At 39.1% G+C, this 26158-nt stretch overlaps 1 protein-coding gene across 1 annotated transcript; it reads left to right on the top strand.

Moving 5' to 3' along the window:
• Positions 1–2807: 2807 nt before the first annotated feature.
• LOC139720583 (carboxypeptidase D-like) lies at positions 2808–24599 on the top strand. The gene is made up of 7 exons (XM_071631930.1): positions 2808–3227; positions 10716–10912; positions 12539–12685; positions 14584–14878; positions 19944–20086; positions 20734–20860; positions 23044–24599. Exons 1-7 carry the CDS (start codon positions 2972–2974, stop codon positions 23301–23303), a joined length of 1425 nt encoding a protein of 474 aa, XP_071488031.1. The 5' UTR covers positions 2808–2971; the 3' UTR covers positions 23304–24599.
• Positions 24600–26158: the final 1559 nt, after the last annotated feature.

The raw sequence follows: 26158 nt of genomic DNA, 5'->3' as shown, positions 1-26158 counted from the left end.
ACCTTTTGAGACATTCTCACGAACGTTTGGCGCTTGTTTTGGACAAATCCACACCCGATGTGCGATGACCTCTGAAAAGCTCCACGCTTTCTACAAATCAAAATCGTAGCATACATCCACTATATAGTGATATGAAACAACTGATACTAGTAACAACAACTGAAGAGTTTGTTCGCAAAAACCGATAAGTCCATATTTGCCAAATGGAGATATTTGCGATTAAAAGTCAAGACAAATAAAGAGAATTATAAGAAAATTTTACTTCTTTTGACCATAACTTCAAAAATGTACCTTTGTATGTAGTGACAAATATATCATTTGAAAGGTATTATTTTGTACTTTATGACAAACACCGTACCACTTCAAAATCTTCAAAAATGGACTTATCGGTTTTTGCGAACAAACTCTTCAACTTTAACAACCAGCAAAAGAGAACGAAATGTTTCGTTCAAAAAAGAAAATCAAAAAAAAAAATCACAGATACACTTAAAATGACTATAAACTCTATAAAGTACGCCAAAATTATATCATTGAAGCCTAAGATAATATGGGGAAATCTGCAACAACAAAAAAAATCAAATCCTTGTGGGGGTACTATTTATAGGTCCTCAAAAAACTGTCGGCACACATGGCACACACATGAGCACAACAAAGAAATGACAAAGAAAGAAAGGAGAAATGCAGGAAAGAGAAAAACTTAAACTTAAGACAGCTATCAACTCTCCTTGGAAACACTTCTCCCATGATTATTCAAAAAAAAAACATTCATGTGCCTTGTTCGCGTTTTCATTGCAGTCTCGTGTTCTTCGTGTTCGTATACACACACGAAGAACAATGGTACACAATATACATTCGCACATAATACGTCGTGAGAACTTCCCAAAAACTGCTCAAGAATGTTATTTCGGCTTCATTGACGGAACGCATTCGGAAAAAAAACAAATGACACCTTTCCGAATGTTGCATTTTTGCCATTCGGATCCTTTGCAAATTGTTATAGACTTACATTGCTATATTGATAACTTTATAGGCCAAATGAAGTTTCCAGAATGTAGTTTGACAATCATTTATTCTAAAAGGCAACATGTTGGGGAGTAGAATTGAAGTATAAACCAACAGTTTTACTGAATTTGTAATTTACATCGATGTCCCTGTAATGGCTATATACTGAAATATCATGAAGTACCTATAACATGAAGTTTGATATAGTTACTGCTTTTAAAAGGTATACCTTTTAAAATGGCCCATGGTAAAATTATAATGATATAATGATATTTTATTCAGACAATAAACATTTTGATCGATTTAATCAACGTATAATGGATGGGTAGAGAATATGCGGCAACATCACATACACCAAAGTAAATTTCCAAATGCGCCTTATGCACGGTTCTTATCCATTGATCAGCGTATTGGCAGGATGGCCTATACGTATATGTCCCCCCCCCCCCAAAAAAAAAAAAAAATACAACGGTACCATCCGCAATGATAACTTTAAAATTGTGAATCAATCCAAATACATTTTCAGGGTACGAAACTATAACTCATTGCCCACATTCTACAGAAAATCCCATTCGATTTGCTTCAGTGGTTAAAGAGAAATGAGGAATTTTGTAGAGGATGTCAGGAATCTCTTCCCTTCTGTCTATTGTGTTCACACACAAGAGCATCCAATCAGACTCATGATATGCTTTGATTAAAACAATCCACATTTCTCTGTAACCCTTGACTAAATTGAATGGGGTTTTCTGCAAAATAGAGCTAAGATGTTATATTTTAAGACCCTGAAGTTACATTTAGACAATAATGGGGTGATATCAATGAGAAAATCTGGTTGTAATTTTTGGGGGACATACTGTATGGCAGACCTATAGATCCACAAAGGATAGAGCAATGTATCAATTGGAAATTGGTATTTATCAAAATTCCAAACTCGGGGGCCTCCCCCTTCGTCTAGGTATTTGAAATTTTTTTATAAATACCAATTGGCAATAATTTCATTCATCTCTTTCAGTGGCCGGAGGGGGGGGGGGGGGCACCGGGGTAGCTTTTGATATTTGAATCTGAAAATTGCGCAGAAGCCCCCCCCCCCCCCCCCCCACCTTGTCATCAGCCCATGAAACGCGGAAGTGGTACGAGAAACCCCCCCCCCCAAAAAAAAAAAAAATGCAAGAGAGGGTTTTTTTTCCTTTTTCTTTTGCTTGTCAGCTAATTAAACCCGGAAGTGGCACCAGAACTGTTTTTTTTTTGCTCCACCTTTCAATTGTGTCATTTATATAATATTATATAATGCATAAATATTAACATTTTAATGCTATGAGTAGGCCTGTACACAAAACACCCCTTCTACCTGTCATGGATACCATGGTAATTCTTCATCTCATGATGATGCACGAAAAACATGGTCGATAAACTGATACTCACTCATACAAGTTAATGGCTTTATAATTTGTGGGTTTGGGCGTATAGAGAGGCACAATAATAGCAATATATATAGAATGCATAACTTCAAGATCGACGAGTAATGCTGCTGAAACGACAGTAATAGATCGTAGAGAAACCATCTGCGATGTATTTCTAATTTCGTCGTCGCCGTCACTGACGTAAATCTGTACGTCAGCATAATCATGACCCTACCCCACCCCCAACGGTACCAGTCTTGCTCCTATCCTATGAATGCATGCAACCCGACGCATCTGCTGGTGCACTGCGTTGACTTTCCGTTCCCGATTCTCCGTGCACACAAAATACGAGCGATGCGATCACCACTTTACCCGTACGTACCTGTACCTGTACCCACCCGCGTTTCGCGTTGCATCGTGTGTGTTTGGAGACAGATCTAGAACAAGAGGACGCGACCCATAATTGTACCGCCAGCTGTTACGCAGGGTCAACCTTTACAATTATTTGTCAGGACCAATTTTCTTCACCAATAATTCTTTCAAGGCGTCTGAAGTAGATCTGTTAGAACATGACATCAATGTTTTCTGTTCTAGTGGCGCTATCGGCGCTCTCTTTCCTCCTTGTAACAGCTTCGTCGATGGAAGATGTAGCCAGTCGACGAAAAGAGTGGGAGCCCTACGGTCAACAATATTTGGAAGATGTTTTGTCAGATACCCGCGCAGAGTGCCCGTCTATTACCACTTTATATTCAAATGGAACCAGCAGAGATGGCAGAAAACTTATGGTTATCATTATTTCAGACAATCCTGGCGTTCATGAAGTCGGTAAGATACTCGTATTGGAATCTGAAGTAGAATTATGTTATTTTCGTGTTGAGGTAGCGCCATCCACAGTGATCATGATGATGGCCCGTCGTGATCGTGGATGGATATGGACTACTAGTATACTTTACATGGCAATACACACTCATGTAAAATCATTTCCATCACGTATTAATACAACTCAAAGTTCTGTATTCGCCTCATACATGTTTGTGCTGTATGAGCAGTAATTGAGCACATGTCTCCAACTTCCTAAAATCGTATCAAACTTGTGATTAGCTGTTTGTTACGCCATCATCTTCTTTTATAGCGTGATGCCACGATGGACTGAATCTGGTAATAAAAAGTTGTAGCTGGACTCCTATCCTACCTAAAAAAGGGAATTGCTTATTGGGCTTTTAACTTTTTGTGAGATACCAAGAAACCGCTTATGAAATAGTACAGAGGCAGAGCATAGACAACAATATAGGGGGAATTTGATGAAAATCGGTATTGGAATGGCTGTGACATTCAAAGACAAAGTGAAACAAAGTCATCGTAATTAGGGTGGGTCCCACCTTTTGAATAATCACTGTGTTTTGGAGATCTCGGCCCGGCCATTTCAAAACCAATTTTCATCAAATAAACCTTGAATTCCTCTTTGAATTACATGCTCTTTCATATTTCATGAGAAGTTTTGCATTATCTAGCCTAAAAATGTTAGAAAAGAAGTTTTATAGGTCTCAACCAAAACTATGTGATATGCATCTGTGTTAAATTGGATAGAACATTATACAAATTACTTGTTAGGTGTTTACAGACCTACACATACGTACAGATTTCTACCAGTAGGGCTAGTAGTGGTGCAATACATTTAATGCATGCACATCTACCTCATGGAAGCCAGAGGCCTGATATCAACTCAAGAAAATATTATTTAGTTGATCCAATAAGTTAAGTTGTGTTGACTCTTCAAAAAATAAGGGATGACCAACTCATTGCACAAATTAGCATGTGTCTTATCTTTTTTCCGATATATCAAGGCTGAAGGTCAAACAGTCACTGTTAAAGGCAGATGGTCCTGGTGGTTTAGTCAAATGCGTACACGGGCGCATGGCGCAAGTTTCCTATAGAGACCTACGCTTTAGCCCATTTCCCCGAGTCCGAAGAAGTCCGATCCACTGTAGTCATTGGTCTGATCACAGTTCGGCTCATGATTAGGCTGAGGGGGATGACAGCTTAAGCCATCTTCTTTTGTGATGTTATAATAAGAAGCACATAAATTATGTACACATCCTGGCATTACTACGGACTGCGTGATGCGCATAGAAGACGACAAAGGCAACGTTACTAATACATGTAGCAACACCTATGCGCTTTAGATACTCTTGATGACAGCTCAACTTTGGCAATCTTTGTATCAATGCTAACGATGATCGGCAGTAACATCAACAGCGCCCTCTACACTACCGGGACTATGTGCCTTTAATTGCTAGCAGCATGTGTACAGTTTGTATGTTTTACTGTAATTAGTGAATCCCAGGTGCCAGACAAGTGCTGCGCTACTACACATGTAATAATATGAATGATGATGTCAGAAATAATAATGGCAACGATCTTACTCAGTAGTAGGGCTACTGATGATGATCTCATTGTCCTCACTGTAACAATAACAATGACATGTACAAAAATGTATAGTAATGATGAAAATATTTATAATGATAGTGATCAGTGACAATGTACAATGTTATTGTTCATACAATATTATTCCACCACAACTTGATACTGTAAAGTCCATTTACAAAGATTGTTTAAATTACATGTATTATTACTGACTCAAAAATCACACCCGCACACACTACAGTGTACAACTACAAGATGACTGAACATTTGCTCCTGAGACAATTGGTTCAGTCTTATTTTCTCCAAGGATTTACAAAGTAGAGTGTTAGGGTTACATTAGGGTGTGATCTGTTAAGATTTAAGATTTTTAAATATAATCATTTTAATTCAATGTGAGGATAAGGATTAGGGTTATGTTCCAGGGTAGGGGTTATGTTTGGCTTAACATGCAGATATTTCATGGGAGCAAATTTGTCGCAGGGGCAAATGTCATGGAACCTACCTACAAAAACTTTGCAGAGTATTCTTGATACGGCCAATTCAGTAACACCAATAGCAACTAGTAGTGTGCCCAGTATGACACTTGATTGTCATGATGAAGGATTAGTAACAATCTATAGCAACAGGCTTCATATGAAGAGTGAGATGGCAAACAGGGTAAAAGTAAAATGCCATTTTCGAACATTTCAATGATGAGTTCATCATCAGATAGAGCAAAATAAAGCCTTTCACATGATACAATGTATCTGTCTTGTTAACATTACAAGAATTATTCTTGAAGTTACAATGTACAATGTATGATTGAAAATATCCCATGTTTCCTTGTTCATCACAAGAAATAATTTTGAAATTACAGTTATTGAAAATATCCCACAATTTCTTCTTATCTTTTTTGTTTCCAATGTTTGTTTCTTTGTGTGTTTTTTTTTTCAATTACAGGAGAGTGGAATTAAGTTGTTTTGCAGTCAAACTTTTCATATATTAGCCATTGTCAGTTGCATTTAATTGTTCAGCTAATTAAACTGAGGTCAAGCAAATTCCATCCATACATGTACAGCTGTCCATCTGTGTATTCTAGCTGTATGAATATTCTGTGTGTTCCGTGTGAACTACAGTACTTACATGTATAATAGCAAACAGAACATGCCAACATTCAGTCGCTTTTTAAAAGCACGCTAGGGATATGGGGATAATGCAAGTCAAGGCCCTTTGTTACCTGTACAAATGTATGTTCATTGTTTTCTGTCTGGAATCTGAGCTTGTGAAGCTCTCATGGAGTACAGTAAGCATGAACAATTGAGGTCAACACCCACAGTGTACAATTGTAATAGCCGTGAAATACAAACAATACATGAAGTTATACAATATGTACAATGTACTATATATTGTCATTTGTACGTGTTCAAGTAGCAGGTACAGTACACATTGATCAATATCTTATGAGAATTGTCAAGGATATCAAGTACATATACACAGTGTACGACATGTGTACAGTATACATGCAATATTGTAAGTACAAAATGATGTGTTACAATGTAATTACATAAATGTATAAATAATACGATGTGCTTTGACAGGTTATGAATTCAACCTTTGATCCCAAATGCAATACTACTGCAATGTAAGTAATATACAGTGTACCGGTATCACAACTGCAACATGACTCCAAATGCCTTTATGTAAAGATTTTTGATTATTTTTTTTTCTCTCTCTCTCTCTTGCTGAGGAAAAAGCACCATGAACTTAAACAACAACAAAAACAAAACTGAGTGGTAATGCTGTGTTTGAAATTTTTCAAAACTGGCTACAACAGTGTGGATTTAGCTTTTCAGTTATGTAAAAGTACAAATGTAAATGGCTGTAGCATCTTCTGATATGGCTTTCACTTAGGAAACAGAAAAGTGCTGTACAATTGTACATACAGTTGTAGTGTATTTGTAATGTCCTTGTCAAAATTGATACAAATGTTGCAAATTTTCACACCAGTGTTTTTTTTTTTTTTTTTTTTTTATGCCCATCCTGGTAAGATGAAGTTGATGTTTTGATTCCACTGAATCATAATAAATATGTGTTTAAACATACAATACATTGTATGTGTACATGTACATGTAGCGAGCAAAAATTTTCACCAAACTTGGCAGGTGTCATCCCTAGGAGGATAGAATCTCAATTCCTTCAAAAAGTGGACACCATGCCCCACCTGGGGGCCCGAGAGGGCCCAAACCCCACAAATTAAGGAATCTTTAAAAGAAAAAAAAAATCAATCTTCTTGTCTAGAACTACTAGAAGTGATAGAGCTAAGGTACAATACTCTGATGAAATACATACATTGTAGTAAATTGATGACTGTTGTTGCAAGTTGGTACATGCCAGAATCAGGGGTGCTCTCCCCCCCCCCCCCCCCCCCCCCCCCCCCCTTGGGACACAGGTTAGGGGGAGGGATTGGATTGGTCCAATTGAGAACATTTGAGAACATGTACAATTGTACATGTAGATTGTACATGTTCTTTTTGAAAACCCCCTGGTGAATTTTCACCAAACTTGGTAGGTAGCATTCCTAGAGGGTTACAGGACCTCAAATTGTTCAACTGGGCACCATGCTCACGTTGGGGTCCCTAGGGAGCCCAACACCCCACCCCCCCCCCCCAAAAAAAAAAGAGAGGAATATTTACAAATCTTCTTCTCAAGAACCAGAAGTGATAAAGCCAAGTTAATATCGAATTAGTACATTGATGACAGTATTTTCAAGTTTGTTCACTGCAGATTCAGGGGTAGGGATCCAAATGTGGGCTTAACTTGTACATTTTCATCTTTTTCTTGAAAACACTATAATGGATTTTCACCAAACTTGGCAAGTGTCATTCCTTGGGGGATAGGAACTCAGTGTGTTTGAATTGGCACCATACTCCTCTTGGGGTCCCAGGGGGCCCAAACCACAAAATTAAGGAATTACATTTATATTCAATAATACTGTAGAATCAGAAGTGATAGAGCTTTTAAAGTATTTGTTTTTGTTTTTGTATTTCAAAACTGCACAGTCCAACTTTAAAGTACAGTGTACTTGGCAAGTATTTTTACGAGTGCGATGGAATATGCAAATGGACACCATGCCCCCAGCTCTCAAAGCTGCCCCCGCCCTGAGTTTCCAATGTCTGCAAGAATGCATGAAAGGTGAACTTGTAATACTCAAGTGAGCGCAAGACCCTTGGGTCCCTTGTTGGCCTACACTGTAGTTTCTTTTTCGCAAAATGTGCGAAAATTTTCACTTTTTCAGTACACTGGAGACTGTATAACCTTGTGGCAGATGGTCCCGCCAATACAAGTAATTTTGAAATGAGTTCAGTTTCACCCACTCCATGCTTGCACAGCTGTATTGATATAGTATAATGTTTAGTACGTTCAGTAACCCATATTTGATTATTTACCATACTACTGTATGTGTACGATATGACAAAAGTATGTGTATGCATGTAGAAATGTAGGCAGAGCAGACAGCAACATCAAGTTTTCAGCATTGCACCAAGATATTGGGTTGGGCCGTGAACAGAAATTATAATTTTTCTCAAAATTTAACCACTCAGTCATGAAATTGTTGGGAATTCCTGATTCATGAAATACATTGTACTGTATGCCTTGCTAACTGGCATTTACAGTATATGATGTACATGTTTTGTAAAGTATCATGTGTACAGTTTTGTGGTTTTCATCCCCCAACTGCCCAGTGAAACATGACACGAAACACACAAGAGTGCTTTGTTTGTGAAACACGATATAAAACTCCCGATTTTGTGGTGTCATCTTGTACTACTGTTACTGAAATCGTGTACATGTGTAAGTGCAACTTTAGATGCTTTTAGAAAAGCTGGAGCCTGCAGTTTTTATTGTTCACAGCTGTGAGAAAAAATGCTGACCAGATTTTAAACATTCCTTTGCAATCAGCTGTGATTGACAACTAGATAAACATGTATGTTTATAATAATTCACTAATTAAGCTTTAGGCCCCTACATCTTGTAGTTCAAGTCTTCTAGCGGCAGGGATTGTGCTCTCAGGCAAGACACAACATAGTATATTTGATATGACTGTGCATCACAAAACCAACAAAAAGTCGCACCGCTTGATTTGAATACATATGGACTCAAAAAAAAATTAAATGGGTCAACCCAGTCAATCTTAAGTTTTTTATGTGTTTTGAAAGAGCTGATCTTCCACATTATTTCAAGTGTAGGATCATAAACAAATGGGAAAGTGCATTTTTAGCAGTTTTTCTATAACACTGCTTATGTACAGTGTAGAATGATGTGATTAGGTATGTCTTACAGGCCCCTTTTCATTTCATAAAAACCCTTTACACACTCTTTACTCTCAAGTCTTAACCCTTTGAAGACGAGTCTCGGGTACATGGGGTCTATTGAAATGCGTGTTGTAGCAAAATTAGCCCGTCCTCAACAGTTCAATAACTTTTGAACGGATGATGCTGCTGCTTTCAAAGTTGATACATGTATTAATCATGGACAGAGCGTGCTCAATTTCAGCATAGTCCGATAATCTCTTCATTGTTGTTGCTATGGAAGTTTACATCCTGTTTTATGTCCTACTCATTACACGGCCAGCATGGCTTGGTAAATATTAAGCACTTGAATAGACCCTTCACTTTATAGCCTCTTTTCTCAGTTCACATTTTTTCCAGAGTGTATGCTTTCTCCCAAATGTTTAGATAGGTTAGGAGATTCCATCTGAATTGAGTTAAAACTCATAATGTACATCATTTTAAAGCTTGAAGTCTGCTTTTTGTTGAGCCCAACAGAGGTGCGGGGAGACTAAGGGATCGCCTGCGGCATCTGTCCGTCCGTCATCCATCCTTAACGCCACAAAAACTTGAATAACTCTCTTCTGAGGACTTCATTCTCAATCAAACTGGGAGGGGAGAGTGATTACCGGTATACAATATTACGCGTTTTTGCAAACATGAAGATCACCTGAAGGTCAAAGGTCACAGGCAGGAGTCAATGAACTTTAGGGCCCAATGTTAAGTTTTTACGGCACGTTTCGATTATGGCTCATAACTTTTGATGTATATGTCCCTTTGTGACCAAACTTGGATGGTAGATGTCCATTGGGGATTTGAAGGTCACCACAAGGTCAAAGGTCACAGAAAGGGGTCAACAAACTTTTAGGGCCCGATGTTAAAGTTTGTACAGCGCGTTTGATTATGGCTCAGAACTTTTGATCCATATGTCTGTTTGTGACTAAACTTGGATGGTAGATGTTCGTTGGGGAGTTGAAGGTCACCACAAGGTCAAAGGTCACAGACAGGGGTCAATAACTTTTAGGGCCCGATGTTAAGTTTTTGCGGGCGCATTTCGATTATGGCTCATAACTTTTGATCCCTATGTCTGTTTGTGACCAAACTTGGCTGGTAAATGTCCCTTTGGGAGTTGAAGGTCACCACAAGGTCAAAGGTTGTAGGTGGGTCAATGAACTTCCGGGAGTTACAAAAACAAATTTGATTTCTTCTGTGTGAATAGGGGAGACACATATTGGCACTTGCCTTGTTTTTATAAGTATCTGCCCTTGAACTTTTTGTTGATTTTGTGATGCAGGATCATATACAATGTAAAATTGTTTTAGTCCTCATTGCCCAGTTCTTACCAGTACCACATGAATCAGTTCAGTTCAAAGGATGATAAATTGTAGAAGATGTTAATGATGTTGAAAAAAGAAAACCTGCAGAGGTGGATTATAAAAAATATTTGTTGGATGAAGCTTTAACTATGATGTTAACTCATCGTTCTTATTTGAGAGAGCCCATTAACAATGTACAAATGTACAATGTATGTCTGTGACTGTGAATGTGTCTAACATGCTGTCTCATTCTGGTTTGTGTGCAGGGGAGCCAGAGTTCAAGTATGTCGGCAACATGCACGGCAATGAGGTCGTTGGCCGCGAGATGCTGCTGCGCCTCGTCCGGTACCTCTGCCAGGAGTACAACGCAGGGAACCCCGACATTAAATGGCTGGTGGACAACACTCGCATCCACATCATGCCCTCAATGAACCCAGATGGCTACGAGGCTGCCCTGCAAGAGGTGAGCTCAACCCAGCCACGTTTGCTATTAACCCAAGGACGGACTGATTTTGCTACAACACACATTTCCCATATATCTACACCTGCCTGAGTATACTCGGAACTCGTCCTCAGCGGGTTAATAGTTTGCTAGTTGTCATTTCCTTGCACTCATCCTGGATGGAATGAACAAAAACAAAAACCTGAATAAAAATGATCGGTATAATTGCAAGATGAGTCCAGGGCAGTACATTAGCAGTGGCTCATTTGCCCGGGACCATTAAAAATTGATGTCGGGCTACCAAATTTCTGAAAAAGGTTTCCTTTTTGTGGCCAAATCAGGCAGCTAAAAATTGAAATGAAAAATCATATGTTACTTTTATTTCGGGCCACTACATTTCTTTCCCAGGCTACCAAAATTTCAGATTCAAAGATTTTAATATCTCAAACGAGCCACCAGAGAAAAATGCCAGTGTGGAGCTCTGTGAGTCTCTCTTTAAAAGAAAGAAGAAATTCTTCAATCCCCTAGACAAAGTTTTAGCAGGATATTGTAAAGTGGAACTTTTTCGTGGTGTGGAAATTTCATGCATTTCGGGCAACCATAAGCTAGCATGAAAAAAAACCCCCGTGATTATTTTTGCGTGCTGTAATGTTCCTGATTGTGCGGAATGTAAAAACACGCTCTGTGGCCCAGCGCAAAAATTTGCCCGTGCAAAAATATCCACTTTTACAGTACTGTGGATGCAGAGGACACTACGCTGCTGCTGTGGTATCACATTGCGTATAATTTGCACTTCGTGATGACCTTATTTCCTTGTGGATTTCTTTCAAATTTGGTCATAGGAGGGAAAATCTGAGTGAATATTTTGTTTTTGATGATAGTATGGCGTTCTAGCATTCTGACGTTCGACCCCAGCAGAATAATACTGCTCCAGATGTTCCATGTCTCAAGTGAAGTTTTAAACACTTGAAAGTTATTGTTGTTCAGGGCAATACATTTGCAACGCATGGCGATGAACAATTCTAGCCATCTATTGAGCTGGCAATTGAGAACTGTGATACCCTCTAGGGACAACCCCCCCCCCCCCCCCCCCCCCAGTATGATATATTTGTTATTCTATGGAGCAATTCAGACAATGTATTTCAGTTTGAACTTAAAATTCAAATAGAAAAAATTCTTGCATCAAGTTGTTTTTATTGCAACAGATTGACAAATTGTCCTGCATCAACGTAATAAGCACTGAATTAATCAGTAATCGATCACCCTACTGAGTTTAACAAAAATTGTGGACACACGTACTCAAGATCAAGAAGCTGTACATGTATTCAAATCCTGTCCCAATATGTATGCCCATTATTTTTTATCATGGCCACTACCAAACACTGATTCATTTTGGTGCTTATTACATCCAGGTAACAGTTAGGGCAATTTATCAATCAGTTGCAGTGAACATTTATGTGTACTTTGATATTTTTTTTCAGCTATGTGGGTGCGTTTTGTTTGTATTCATTCGATGTCAAACTGTCACAATTTGGCATTTGGCTGCAAGGACGTTATTATCAGTGAACCATTTCAAGCAATCGATCAATAAAGTGGTCAACATTCAATGCTAATTTCACTTCATTGTTTATGCCGATGTCAACCCAGATGATAAGGGCTGGTGAAAATTCCTGGACCATTGGCCGTGCCAATGCTAATGGAGTGGACCTGAATCGCAATTTCCCTGACCTGGACAGGATACTTTTTGAGCACACAGTACAAAACAACCACATCACCTCCAGTATCCGTGGAAGGGTATGTCATTATAAACCTACTGTCTGTCATGTAGGGTTTGATTTCTAGATAATTGGAGTCAGTATTTTCAGGTGTGATGATCAAGATACATGATGAATGTGTTTCTGAGGATGTATTGTACGTCCCACTCTTGCTTGCAGAATTTGAAGGAAAAAAAAAATCAGTCAGTGAGCCATGCTACTACATAGAGCTGCTTAGTCAATATGTTTGTTTTCACCATGTTGAAGCACAAAATCAGTGTGATAAAATCGTCTCGGTGAACACTGTAAAACATGATATTTTCACATCATGAAATTTTCGTGAAGTGCCTCTGGCATTCAATGCATATAGTGAAAGCAAGAAATCTTGTGTGCATTTTAAATTCGTAGATCTCTGCTCTCATTGAATTTGCGAAAATTAAAATACATGCGAATATTCTTTACAGTAATTTGCATCTTTTGGCAACATCATGTTCATAGTAATTTGATTATAATTTTCTTTAGGCTTTTTGCTTAGTCAAGTATGTAGTTTTGTTCATTTGTATTTTTTTTTAGTTTTCTTTTTGGTTACAATTCCCTAACCACCTCACAAGGCTTGTATTAGCGTGCATGAAATCTATCAAAGATAACAAAATGGACTCAAAGGGGGCCTGAGCTTTTGATCCTAGCAGAATCTTAGTCAGGGGCAAAATGACAAACAGGCAGGGACAGCAATCACATATTAAATAAGGACTACGCACAACAAGATCAGTCAGGGGAGGGCTAGGGACACAGAACAATGAAAACAAAAGGGGAGGGTTGGAGATCATGGGCAAGGAGCCCAACAGATAAAGGGAGGGGGATTAAAGGAGGGTGGACAGACAAAAGGCAGAGGAGGGTCAGTGATGATCTGGATGACCATGGGGGGGGGGGGAAGAGGCAACCATTGTAGGATAAGGATGAATAGGGAGGCAACATCAAACAAGATGAGGAACAACGGAGGGATAAAGAAAGGGAAAAAGAGTAAAAAAGCAACAGCAAAATGGGGGGGGGGGTAATAAAAAATATCCTTTACATCAAATTATTCTAGAGCTGTTAAAGATTTTAAATGTAAGTGATGATATTTTAGGGGCAGAGCTATATTTCTTGTTGCTTCATTGCCCCAGGAGGGATTTTATGACATTTCAATTATGTAATGGAAGTTGTGAAGCTACATCATCATCACCTTATCCGATATTCATTTGCAGTTTTGACCAGAATCACTGGATAAGGAAAACACGTGAATCTTCTCCAGTTCGTAACTCACTTATTCTTTGTGAATCATCTCCATTCTATAGCTCACTTATTCTTTGTTCAATGTCAGTCAAACTCTCACTGATCTTTGTGTTCAACTGAGCTCTTTGTGATATAAAAGTAAATGATAGGACAGGCGACTTCAGTTTCATTTTAAAGGGGAATGAAATCCAAATGCACTTAGTGTGTACACATAGATTGAGTGAATGCAGCCATACTATAGAAGAACACATCAGTGAAAGTTTGAGGAAAACTGGACAATCCGTTCAAAAGTTATGAATTTTTAAAGTTATGGTGCAGCCATCACTGGATGAGCGAACTACATCATACTATTCATTTTGTGATGACATGTATGGAAAACAATATCTTTATTGTCTTTGTTTTGTTAGCCAAACATAATGTCACAAAGTGTTGTAGCCTGCTCTTCCAGCCATTGTTCCACCAAAACTGGAACAATTCATAAGTTTTGAACAGATTATCTAATATTCCTCGAACTTTGCTGATGTTTTCTATTGTATTGATATTGCTGGAATCCCTCAATTCTCATACTGTGCATGTATTTGGATTTCGTCCTTTATTCACCCTTGTCATGCCCTTAGTTTATTTGCTTTTTATTTGATTCTATTCTCTATTAACAACGAATTCAAGTTGGAGCCAGAGACACAAGTAATCATGGAGTGGCTTGACAGCTTCCCCTTCTGCCTCTCGGCCAACCTCCACGGGGGTGACTTCGTGGCCAACTATCCCTTGGATTCCAGCGTGGACGACAGGGCCCACTACCAAGCTTGCGCCGACGACGCCACTTTCCGGCAGCTGGCCAAGGCCTACTCCATGGTGCACCCGATCATGTCTGACCCAGACCGCAAGTCTTGCGACAAGGGTGGCAATGATATCTTCACTGACGGCATCACCAATGGAGCTGACTGGTACCCACTGAAAGGAGGTCAGGGAAAGTTCTTATTGACTTTCAGAACTCAAGAATATCGTAGTGTTCCCTGCCTTGAATCTTAAAGGGGAAGGCTAGTAACTGATCAGTGGGAATCAGTGGAAATGCTGGGAGATGATTGTTCCAATCCTTATGGGATTCATTCAAGAGTTCATTGTATATCTATTGTTGTGTGAAAATGATTTGCTTCAGAATGGTCTCATATTCAAGTAATGTGCAGTTTAATGCTTCCAGGTTAGCGTCCCTGGTCAGTGACGGAGCATTAATCTGCACATTACTTGAATATGAGACCGTTCTGAAGCAAATCATTTTCACACAACAATAGATATACAATGAACTCTTGAATGAATCCCATAAGGATTGGAACAATCATCTCCCAGCATTTCCACTGATTCCCACTGATCAGTTACTAGCCTTCCCCTTTAACCCTTTGAACCCCGCATTATTTGAGATGGTCGTGACCCTCACCCTGCATTATTTGCACATATTGAGCATATTTTGCTAAATGACTGAATACATTGGTAATACATACAAAAAATACAACAAAAACAAATAACCACAGGTCTGTGAAGTGTGGTTATGATTACTCCAATTTTATTTGAGCTGCAATAATAGCTCAGTATGACAATAATGATTATAATCATAATGATAATCAGCATTAGTAACGTTAGCTATAAAAACAATAACCTCACTCCCTGACTGTGCCACGCCCCCTTGACTTCGACGATCACTAACATGATCACCTCCAGCTCCAGCTCTAACGGCATCCCAGCTGCTATTTCCCCCGCTGGTACCCGGCTGAGATTGTACATTACCTTGTGCAGCATCTTGCTCATTATCTGTGTCCGTTTCATCTTCAAAATCACTGCTTTGACTATAATATGACTTGTCAATAGCTTCCTCATAATCACCAGATGATTCACCTAGGATTATCGCACGAGCCTCCTCTGCAGAATAGCATATTTTTGCCATTTTTATAGCTCAAAACTTGCAAATCCAAACCGTAATCAACGAAAGTATAGACCGAAGAATCTCTCCGCATCGTTGTAGTGAGATGGCGTCCTATTTAGGGGGTCACCTGACAGTTAAAACTCAAGTTATCAAAGTCACATGATTTCTGGCCGGTATACCTGCCTTTAGGGTATTTGCACATTCTGCGCGCGGCCGGTTTTCCGGCCTTTCGGGTTCAAAGGGTTAAGACTGCTAGATGCGTTCTTACAAGCAGGAATGCAGGAATGCCAGAATGTATCAATCGTTTGCCTCAGCTACCAGAGACAAGATATTTATTTGTCATCTGCCCAAGCCCCAGCCTGTAATTATTTTTTTCTCGTGCGAGTGTGGGAATTGTTTGAGATGTTTTACTGATGGAGACATATATATTTGGATGAACATGTCGCTCTTTGGATTGTGTTTTGCGGAGCTCCCAAGCCCACATTCTGTTTGCCTGCCAAGGATCCGGGAGTGTTGGATGAAATCCAATCAAAGTTTGCATGGATGAATTTATTATTACACTTTGGGCTGTGTAGTCATGATCAGAGCTCAAAAGGAGTGTAAGAGGAAATACAATCAAAATTTGCACTGTAAAGAGGAAACCTGCATGTTCTTTTTAGGGAAAGCCCTGTGTAGTCTACTATTTTTTTTTTTCATATCCTATTGTCTGATGAAATGCACTGTCAGTCAAATATAGTATTGAATAAGCAGGGCTCCACACTAACTTTTTTGTTTGGTGGCCCGATGGGGCCACCAAAATTGTCAATTTCAAATTTTTGGTGGCCCGCGAGAAAAATTTGGTGGCCCGAAAAAACCTCCAATAAAACACATAAAAAGCTCTTTTTTTTAAATGAGTCAAATATGTAAGTTTTATAGTAAGAAGTGGAAGTTAGACATATCTTCTCATAAATAAACCTCAACAAACTCACAACACTCACTCTCAGGCACTCATTCAGTCCTTTCCATCCATCCTTTAAAGAAATCTAACTGCTAATTTCCGGTGCTAAAAGTTACGAATTTATCGACATGCTTTTCAAAAAATATTGGTGGCCCAAGGCGGGCCACCAAATTTGCCCTTTTTTGAAATTTGGTGGCCCGACTTTCATTTTTGGTGGCCCCGGGCCACGGGGCCACCGTTAGTGTCGAGCCCTGGAATAAGTCAGTCCATCTTTTTTAGTGTAAACTGAAAGAGCTATCTGCTGATATTTGGGGAGTCACTGACAAGAATTAAATCAAGGCAACATGTTGGTCAAATCTTTTTCAAAACTTAAAGGGGATGGCTAGTAACTGATCAGTGGGAATCGATGGGAATGCTGGGAGATGATTGTTCCAATCCTTGTGGGATTCATTGAAGAGTACATTATACATCTATTGTTGTGTGAAAACTATTTGCTTCAGAATGGTCTCATATTAAAGTAATGAGCAGTTAATCGTGAACGATTGCCCCGTCACTGTACAGGCATGCTAACCTGGAAACATTAAACTGCACATTACTTGAATATATGAGACCATTCTGAAGCAAATAATTTTCACACAACAATAGATATATAATTTATTCTTAAATGAATCCCACAAGGATTGAAACAATCATCCCCCAGCATTCCAACTGATTCCCACTGATCAGTTACTAACCATCCCCTTTCACATCTAAATCGGGAAAATGCAAATGTGTAAAATTGCGTTAATCGTCATGTAAACTAAACAAATCTAAGTTATGTGCTGATGATGGGAGAAAAAATGGAGGCATGAAAAGTGTTTTATTTCAGCAATTCTCATAGCTGTAACCAAGTGAATGGAAACAGCCTCTAAAACAATTATTCTTGCCCAAGGTATATATCACAAGCTTTGTCACACGTAAGCAGAATTTCTGCTGCTTCCAGCACAGACAATAGGAAGGAAGTTGAACCTTTAATGGTTTTGTGAGTCAGTGTTCGTACCAACAGCAGACCGCAATGGGCTGAATCTTATCATGCACCACTGTAGGAAATTAATGAGGCTCACTCACATTTTATTGGACTTCAAAAGAGCCAATCTTATGTTACAATATGTGTTCGATCAGCAGAATGTTATGACTGTGTGTAGTCCCATGAGCAAAAACCTGGTTACCTAGGCTAAATCCTGACATTAAGGTCACTATTTGTCTTTGAAAAAATAATAGTAATAATTCACAATTCCGCTGTCACCCATGTCCTTAAAGAAAAAAAAAATAATAATACAAAATTGTGTTTATGCACTGTTCCTGTCTGGCCTTTATTTTCTGTTAAAGCTACAGTTTGTAGAAGGCTCCTTCTTATTGTCAGTAGCCAGTGCATGTTCCTACCAAAGTCCTCATTCAACAGCACCTTCTAAATATTATGCACACATGCACACACAGAACTTTACACATGGCATGTGGCTTGTATTGGTATTTAGTTGCATTGGGATTTTTTGTCCCCGCCGAACGAGTTCGAGCAGGGGACTATGAAACGGGCTCCGTACGTGTGTGTGTCCGTGTGTCCGTCCGTGCGTCCGTCCGTCCGTCCGTGTGTGCGTCCGTGTGTGATCAAAATGTTCAAAATGCTACTCCTTCGCCATTTCTAACCCGATTTTGATTCTGTTTGCTTTATATGATAGCACTACATGGGAGCTTTGAAAATTCTATACAGAATTTCAATTGTGACCTTTGACCTTGACCTTTGACCTATATTGTACATTTTGCTTCAAAATGCTACTCCTTCGCCATTTCTAACCCGATTTTGATTCCGTTTGCTTTATATGATGGCACTAGGTGAGGGCTTCAAAACTTCTGCACAGAATTTTGACCTTTGACTTCTTTGACCTTTGACCTTGATTTTTGACCTATATTGTACATTTTGCTACAAAATGCTACTCCTTCGCCATTTGTAACCCGATTTCAATTCCATTTGCTTTAATTGAGGGCACTAGGTGAGGGTTTCAAAACTTCTACACAGAATTTTGACCTTTGACTTCTTTGACCTTTGACCTTGATTTTTGACCTATATTGTACATTGGCTACAAAATGCTACTCCTTCGCCATTTCTAACCCGATTTTGATTCCGTTTGCTTTATGTGATGGCACTAGGTGAGGGCTTCAAAACTTCTACACAGAATTTTGACCTTTGACTTCTTTGACCTTAGACCTTGATTTTTGACGTATATTGTACATTTTGCTACAAAATGCTACTCCTTTGCCATTTGTAACCCGATTTCAATTCCGTTTGCTTGAAGTGATGGCACTAGGTGAGGGCTTCAAAACTTCTACACAGAATTTTGACCTTTGACTTCTTTGACCTTTGACCTTGATTTTTTTACCTATATTGTACATTGGCTACAAAATGCTACTCCTTCGCCATTTCTAACCCGATTTTGATTCCGTTTGCTTTATGTGATGGCACTAGGTGAGGGCTTCAAAACTTCTACACAGAATTTTAACCTTTGACTTCTTTGACCTTTGACCTTGATTTTTGACCTATATTGTACATTTTGCTACAAAATGCTACTCCTTTGCCATTTGTAACCCGATTTCAATTCCGTTTGCTTGAAGTGATGGCACTAGGTGAGGGCTTCAAAACTTCTACACAGAATTTTGACCTTTGACTTCTTTGACCTTTGACCTTGATTTTTTTACCTATATTGTACATTGGCTACAAAATGCTACTCCTTCGCCATTTCTAACCTGATTTCGATTCCGTTTGCTTTATGTGATGGCACTAGGTGAGGGCTTCAAAACTTTTACATAGAATTTTGACCTTTGACTTCTTTGACCTTTGACCTTCATCTTTTTACCTATATTGTACATTTTGCTACTAAATGCCACTTCCGGCGGGGACATATATTACGCACCGCGTAATTTCTACTTTTCCTTGTTCAGTGTGAAACTCATGCACATGCCAATGTGCAATAAACACAGATGCGAGTGAGCCAAATTTTAGGCTATATTATGAATGATTGGAAATAAGTGAGAATTGAGACTGTCACAAACTTTATGTAAAGATACTGTTAGTGTAGTAATGCTCTGTAGACCAAATTTCCCTGTGTGCCATTTCTCATTTCTTTTCCATTCCACCACCAGGTATGCAAGACTACAACTACCTCCACACCAACTGCTTTGAGATCACCCTGGAGTTGGGATGCATCAAGTTCCCCAGCCATCCTGAATTGTTTGAAGACTACTGGCAGGATAACAAACAGTCTCTCTTAGATTACATGCAGCAGGTAATTACACTCTCTATGGATAATATTTGTGGTTTCTTGTTTTATTCATTCATTCTTTCATTTGTTTGCTTGATTTTTCATTGATTGATTGATTAATTAATTCATTAATCTATCCATCCATTCCATTCATCCATCCATCTATTCATTCATTCATTCATTCATTCATTCATTCATTCATTCATTCATTCATTCATTCATTCATTCATTCATGTGTTTATGTATTCATTCATTCATTCATATATTCATTCATAATCAACATGTAACATCAAACGTAAGCAGCACAACGGGAAATAAGTAGCAAAATATTGCGCACTACACACTCATGATGTGCACTCAGCGCAAGTACAGTTTCCGCAATATTCTCGCGTTCAGAACAAAAATTGACTGTTGCTGCAGGCATATGGAAACTTTTTTCTTCTTTTTTTTTTTTACCTTTAATTGAAGGGAGAATATTCCATTCTCCAACATCAACAAATTTGTTGTTCGGCCCTGCTCTCTGTTGAAACTTGCATCTCCATTTGATTATGTGTCATTGTCTACACTTCAAAAGTTTGGCTTGTGCAAGTCACACGTTGAATATAGATACCTTTTGTCAATATTTGTGTTTAGAATAATGAAAAGCATATTATTTCATTTGCGATGACAAGGTACATGCTGGCATCAAGGGAGTTGTGCTCGACGAGAACAATGTCGGGATTCCCAACGCCAGGATCAGGGTCTACAATATTACCTCCAAGTTGCAGAATGACTACATCGACCACGACATCACCTCAGGTTGGTACCTGTCCACAGATACTAGACTGGAGTTAAAATGTACCAATGTACCTTAGAAAACAAATTTGTGTACAGCTGGAATTACACAGAAAAACAGCCATAATTCACCTGGGATGGCCCATGAATGTATGCATATTTTGATAAATCAGATCCTGTCTCTGTAACAATTTGGCGCTTGTGCTCCACACGTTTAAATTCTGCTCTGTAAGCTCCGGTACTCAAGTGTGCACATTCTAGCTATACACGTACAATTTTTTGCAAATGATATTGAGATTCCATGTTGGTCGGTTAGCTGATCATGCACATGCATTGCATTGCATATCACCATCGTTCAAGCAGAGTGGACCACAAGAGGTTTGAGGATGTTGCTGCAACATCGTCAAATTCTTGTGCGACATCCTTGGAATTGGCAACATGCTCAAATATGTTATCAAATATGTGAAAAACATGTGTAAAACTTGTAAAAACATCAAACTCATATGTCGATTGTATATTGTTTATGTGTCACTTCAAGGTACTCATCTCTATATTAGATTGTTTTTTGGGTTCAATAATGACAAAGCCAAGTATTTTTTGACAGTAAAAGTAGTGGTGGTAGAAGAAACTACCTGCCGTTTATTGCTCGCGGTATGGTGCCTGCCTACAGGTGACTGGCGTATGCTCCAGTAGAGCATGTAGCGCACTGTGAGAATTCAGAAAAAAATGCAAAACAAAAACAAAACAAAACAAAATGCACATTCAGGAGAAAGTAGTGACTGCGTGTGAACACCATCTTTACAAAACAGAACAGAAAAAAAAGAACAAAAATCCCACGATGGCAAGGTGCCAGACTTGGGGATGGGGGAGGGCCTATAAAAAATATAGATAGCGGGATCACTCAATTGAAAGAATTGGGTGATCGACTAGTCTATTTGGAGTCGTGTTTGGTTTTGTATACTCTTTAGAATTTACATTTAAACCCCAATAGATAGAAATTGGAGTGACATAAAATTCTGATATTTTGCAGAGGGCATGTCTCAAGTATGTATATTCTTTAAATATATCAATTATAATACTCGGGGTATTGGTACATTTTAATTTCTTGTCACTGTAATTGCTATAACAGAATGTGTAGAGAGCCACAGCTAGTGAGATGCCCGTAAACAGTCTGTGTGCACAGCATGTTTTTGGTAGCATCAAATCAATGAATACAGTGCTTGTTTCACTTCGGATTTCATCCCATGTGTAGACTGATTTAGCAGTTATGCCTTTACCAGGCTGGAGTGTGCCCTTTACTATTTGCAGTGACTGTTCTGATTGCATGTGACAGAAAGTAGTGCTTGACATTGATCTATAAAATGCAGATGACATCAACTTTTGAATTCTCAGGCCATTGATTCAGGGGTTTGTCATAGTTAATGCAAAGGGGGAAAAAATGTGGTTGTTTGGGTTGCATAATAGCACAAAAGTAGATGGCTTCTTATGTTGGTGTCTATTTTAAGGTCAAGTTTTGAAGTTTCGTTCTAGCAGATGCAGTGTTGCCAAGTAGACATTTGTCATTTACTTGATTGTAAAGGGCTGTACACAGTCATGTTTAAGATATGTCATCCTGTCAGTGATTCCAAATGCAGTGCCGCACATTCCTATATCTCTTATTTGTTTCAAATCTACATGCAATATGATCATGCAGGTTTGTGCAGGTGATTTATCTCAGGTGACTTTGGGTATTACACCCCCTGCCAAACCAAGATTTAAAGGAGCTTATTTATACAGGAATCACTTTGGTTACAGTCAGTCAGTAAGTTGGTCAGTCTGTAACCCTTGCGAAGTGACTTAAAACAGTGTTTGTCACATGTGTTGGTTTCAAGATGTAGATGTGTGAGACATGATATTTGTCAGTGCCATACCAGGTGTTGCCATGGTAACCATATTTTAACCCATTGAGGATGAGTCCCGAGTGTACTCGGGCAAGCGTCTGTGGAATATGCGTGTGAAGCAAAATCAAACTGTCCTCAACGGGTGAAAGAACATTGTGTTTTTTCTCGTTATGAGAGTGGAACATTGTGGTGGATTTTCAACATTCAGTAATGATTGTAGTTTGACTTGCTCGTGCTTGCCTCAAGTATGTGATGAGTCGTGAATCCATCGCATTCTGCAATGTACATATGAAATATAAAACACTTGTCTGTCCTGTCTGATTCCAGCTCTTGACGGCGACTACTGGCGCCTCCTCACGCCTGGCACGTACCGCGTGGAGGCTTCCGCCTGCTACTTCCGCACCAAGTCCAAGGAATGCGTTGTTGTCCCCGTTCAGCCCCAGGAGGCGGCCAGCGACTGCAGCTTTCAGCTCGAAGAAGACAACAGCCAGTTCGTCCTCGGCTGTGAGCCAACTAAAGGCAAGTTGGACGAGCTGGAAGCGCTGTTCGAGGCACTGCAGAGCAACATGGCCAACCCTGTCTACTAACTGGAGATTTCTGCACACCATCCGTCTGTAAACTGTTCTACCGAGCCTACCTAGTGTGGAGGCTTATCGCTGTCCCTGTCCCTGAATATGAGACTCACACAAATTACCAACCTTTGTTTAGGATTAAAGCAACCAGGGACACATCAAAACAGAAACAAAAAAGGGCATGAATTCTTGTCCATCCTGCTGACCAGTCCAAATCCAAACCATTCATTCAGGGACCACGCAACGTGGTGCTAGCCTTTTTGTATAATATTGATGCAAAATGAAAAAATAGAAACCAGGTTCAGAATACTGTTATGCAAAATTTGAAAAGCTTTTCTCAACCGGCAAGCAGGTTAGTTAAGGGATAAACAGTACATATGAGCCAGGTGGCATTTAGAGCTCATTCTCTCATTGTAAACCAACATCTCAGTGACAACTCGCAGGTTATTGCAATCCCCAAGATCTGTTTTCTTCATCTTCAGTACATGTTCTGATACATGTGATATCGTATCATTTGACCATTATGTACAAGCGTTTAAAAAAAAATGCATTCACTGGAACATTCCAATTTCATGGTAGTTATGCTCTCGCATTAAAAAACAAAAGCCATGGCCTACTATAATGGGACCTACACATTGTAAAGAGATTCACCAATATTTGTGTATTGAATAAACACCAGACACAAAAAAAGATGTTGCTATAATTCCCCTCCCCCTTGTATCTCCTCTTATCGGAGATGACAAACTGTCATTTACACTCACACATGCACGATATAGACCAAAAACAGCTAAATTATGAGATTATTGTGGTAGCAATAAGCCCAAAATAGCTGGCAGTTGTGCTTAGCTGATGTATGTGTAGTTCTGAAGAAAAAAAAAAGAGGTTAAATTGTGTCAAAAGCAACTCAAACATGTGTGTTGGCAAACCCTTGAACACAATATTACACATTGAACGGCTTACATTGTTATTTGTGCAGCTGTGCTGGTGTGGTGGATGTACTGTGGAGGTCTTCTTATCAATTTTCCACATATGATCACTGTACATTAAGATTAACTCAAATCTCATTCTCTTTGATATGAACTAAGATTAACTCAAATCTCATTCTCTTTGATATGAACTAAGATTAACTCAAGTCTCAACCTCTTTGATGTGACAGTATTAACAGTACTTTCAACATTTCAGGGATGAAAATAATCATTAGTATATTTCTGAAATTTCACAAGGGGTTGTCAGACGAGGAGAAAGTTCATCTAATGGCTTTAGATTGGAGTGGTACTAACAAACTAAAACTTCTTTCTTCTCTGATTCACACCCACTAAAACTTCTTTCTTCTCTGATTCACACCCACATGTGCTCTTTTAAATGTTCAAATATTATCAGGACTCCAATAAAGTGACATGTTGGCCTCGCATCTTTGACTCACATATTTTGGGATAACCTTGCTTTTGATAGCAAAAGCTCTCCAGAGACTCATGTGAATAGAAACTTCACCCATCCCCCTCCTGTCTGATCAAGTATTCTCAGAAAAGCAATTCAATTGTGTCAGTACATTGCGATCACTTCAGTACTTTGAAATTTGAAAGCCAGACTGTATGACAGAATACCATTGCAATCACCATGTTACGTCTCATTCGAACATAATCCATGTGACATAATCTAACTCCACCAATTTACACATTTCAAAAAATGAGGAAAAGAGACTGCAGAAGAGTTCATATATGTTTTCGTACAGACTCGAAGGTTAAAGGAACATTTGTCAGTGTTTCTTCAAATACCAAGAGAATGAAGTAGTTCCCAGGCAGCATTTTATAACACACAAGTACTTCTGCTTGCAGTCAATCACAAAATCAAACCTTTTAAAGATTTTCTTGGCATTTACATTATCGTGCTCCAAAATGTCACTGCTTATATGTTGCTTTTTTGTGGGAAGGAAGAAGACTATTCAAATGTTTTATTCTTCTTCTTTTCAATGTTTACCTGTGTTTGCATTTGTGCTGAATAGGAGAAAAGCCTTGATGTTTCCAAATTGTTTAATATTTTGTTTCATGCTGTTGTTTTTGTGTGTATGCATTTAGTTTTCCAGCAGCTCTGTTGTAACTGTGTTGTATGCTTAATTATACACTGTACCCCTTTGATGTTCACTAGTTTAAAGAGTGCCACGGGCATGGCATAGAACACCGGTGGTGGCATGTCAGGATAATATTTGGGGCCTTTTCACCAACCCTTCAATCCTTCCCCCCCCCCCCACACCCCCACCCCCACTACCACAACATACTTCTATACATCTTAATACAAATGCATGCACAGAATGAGAAACTGATCGAAGTTTTGATGCTTTGATGTACTGTTCTACCCCTACATCTGAGTTATGCCCAGTCTAACCCCACTCTTGTCTAGACCCGCATCCCGTAATATTACAATGCACCCGATGATTCTGCCTGAACTTGCACATGGGCACCGGAGGTGCATCCAGTCTGAAGTGTAACGAAAAATGGGTATCTTGTACACGAGAGTGGGGTATCTTCAGTCCTTGCCCCCTGACAAACTAAATGATTTGTTAACCACTTGCAGCAAGTGTGCTTGAGATGTTGCCAATGGTACAAGTATATGTTGTTTAAAAAAGCTCTAGTATCAAAAAAGTTACCTTGACAAAACGGTGGTTACAAGTTCGTAAATGGTTCCTTTCACAGAGTTGCTGGCTTTGTGTGACAGTTACATTGAAAATGTGAAGGCAATCAAATGCTTATTCAAATAGGCCATCTTATGGGTGCTCAAACTCACAGTGCTGAAGTCAACCCTATTCACACAACTTTAATACAGACTACTTCATTGAGTTGTTGCCATGTTGTAAAGTGTAACATATGTAAGTG

Source organism: Diadema antillarum, unplaced genomic scaffold (assembly GCF_040938485.1).
Source record: "Diadema antillarum isolate AM-2024a unplaced genomic scaffold, OU_Dant_1.0 scf00000129, whole genome shotgun sequence".
Classification (NCBI taxonomy): Eukaryota; Metazoa; Echinodermata; class Echinoidea; order Diadematoida; family Diadematidae; genus Diadema; species Diadema antillarum.
Note: the sequence above shows the minus strand (reverse complement) of the source record. Positions and strands in the feature narration are given on the sequence as shown.

Excerpts from the sequence above, each read along its gene's own strand:
- LOC139720583 (XM_071631930.1), top strand. The coding sequence starts at position 2,972 with ATGACATCAATGTTTTCTGTTCTAGTGGCGCTATCGGCGCTCTCTTTC. Across the intron at positions 14,879-19,943 it reads CTGGTACCCACTGAAAGGAG|GTATGCAAGACTACAACTAC; the intron begins GTCAGGGAAAGT and ends TTCCACCACCAG. Across the intron at positions 20,087-20,733 it reads TCTTAGATTACATGCAGCAG|GTACATGCTGGCATCAAGGG; the intron begins GTAATTACACTC and ends TGCGATGACAAG.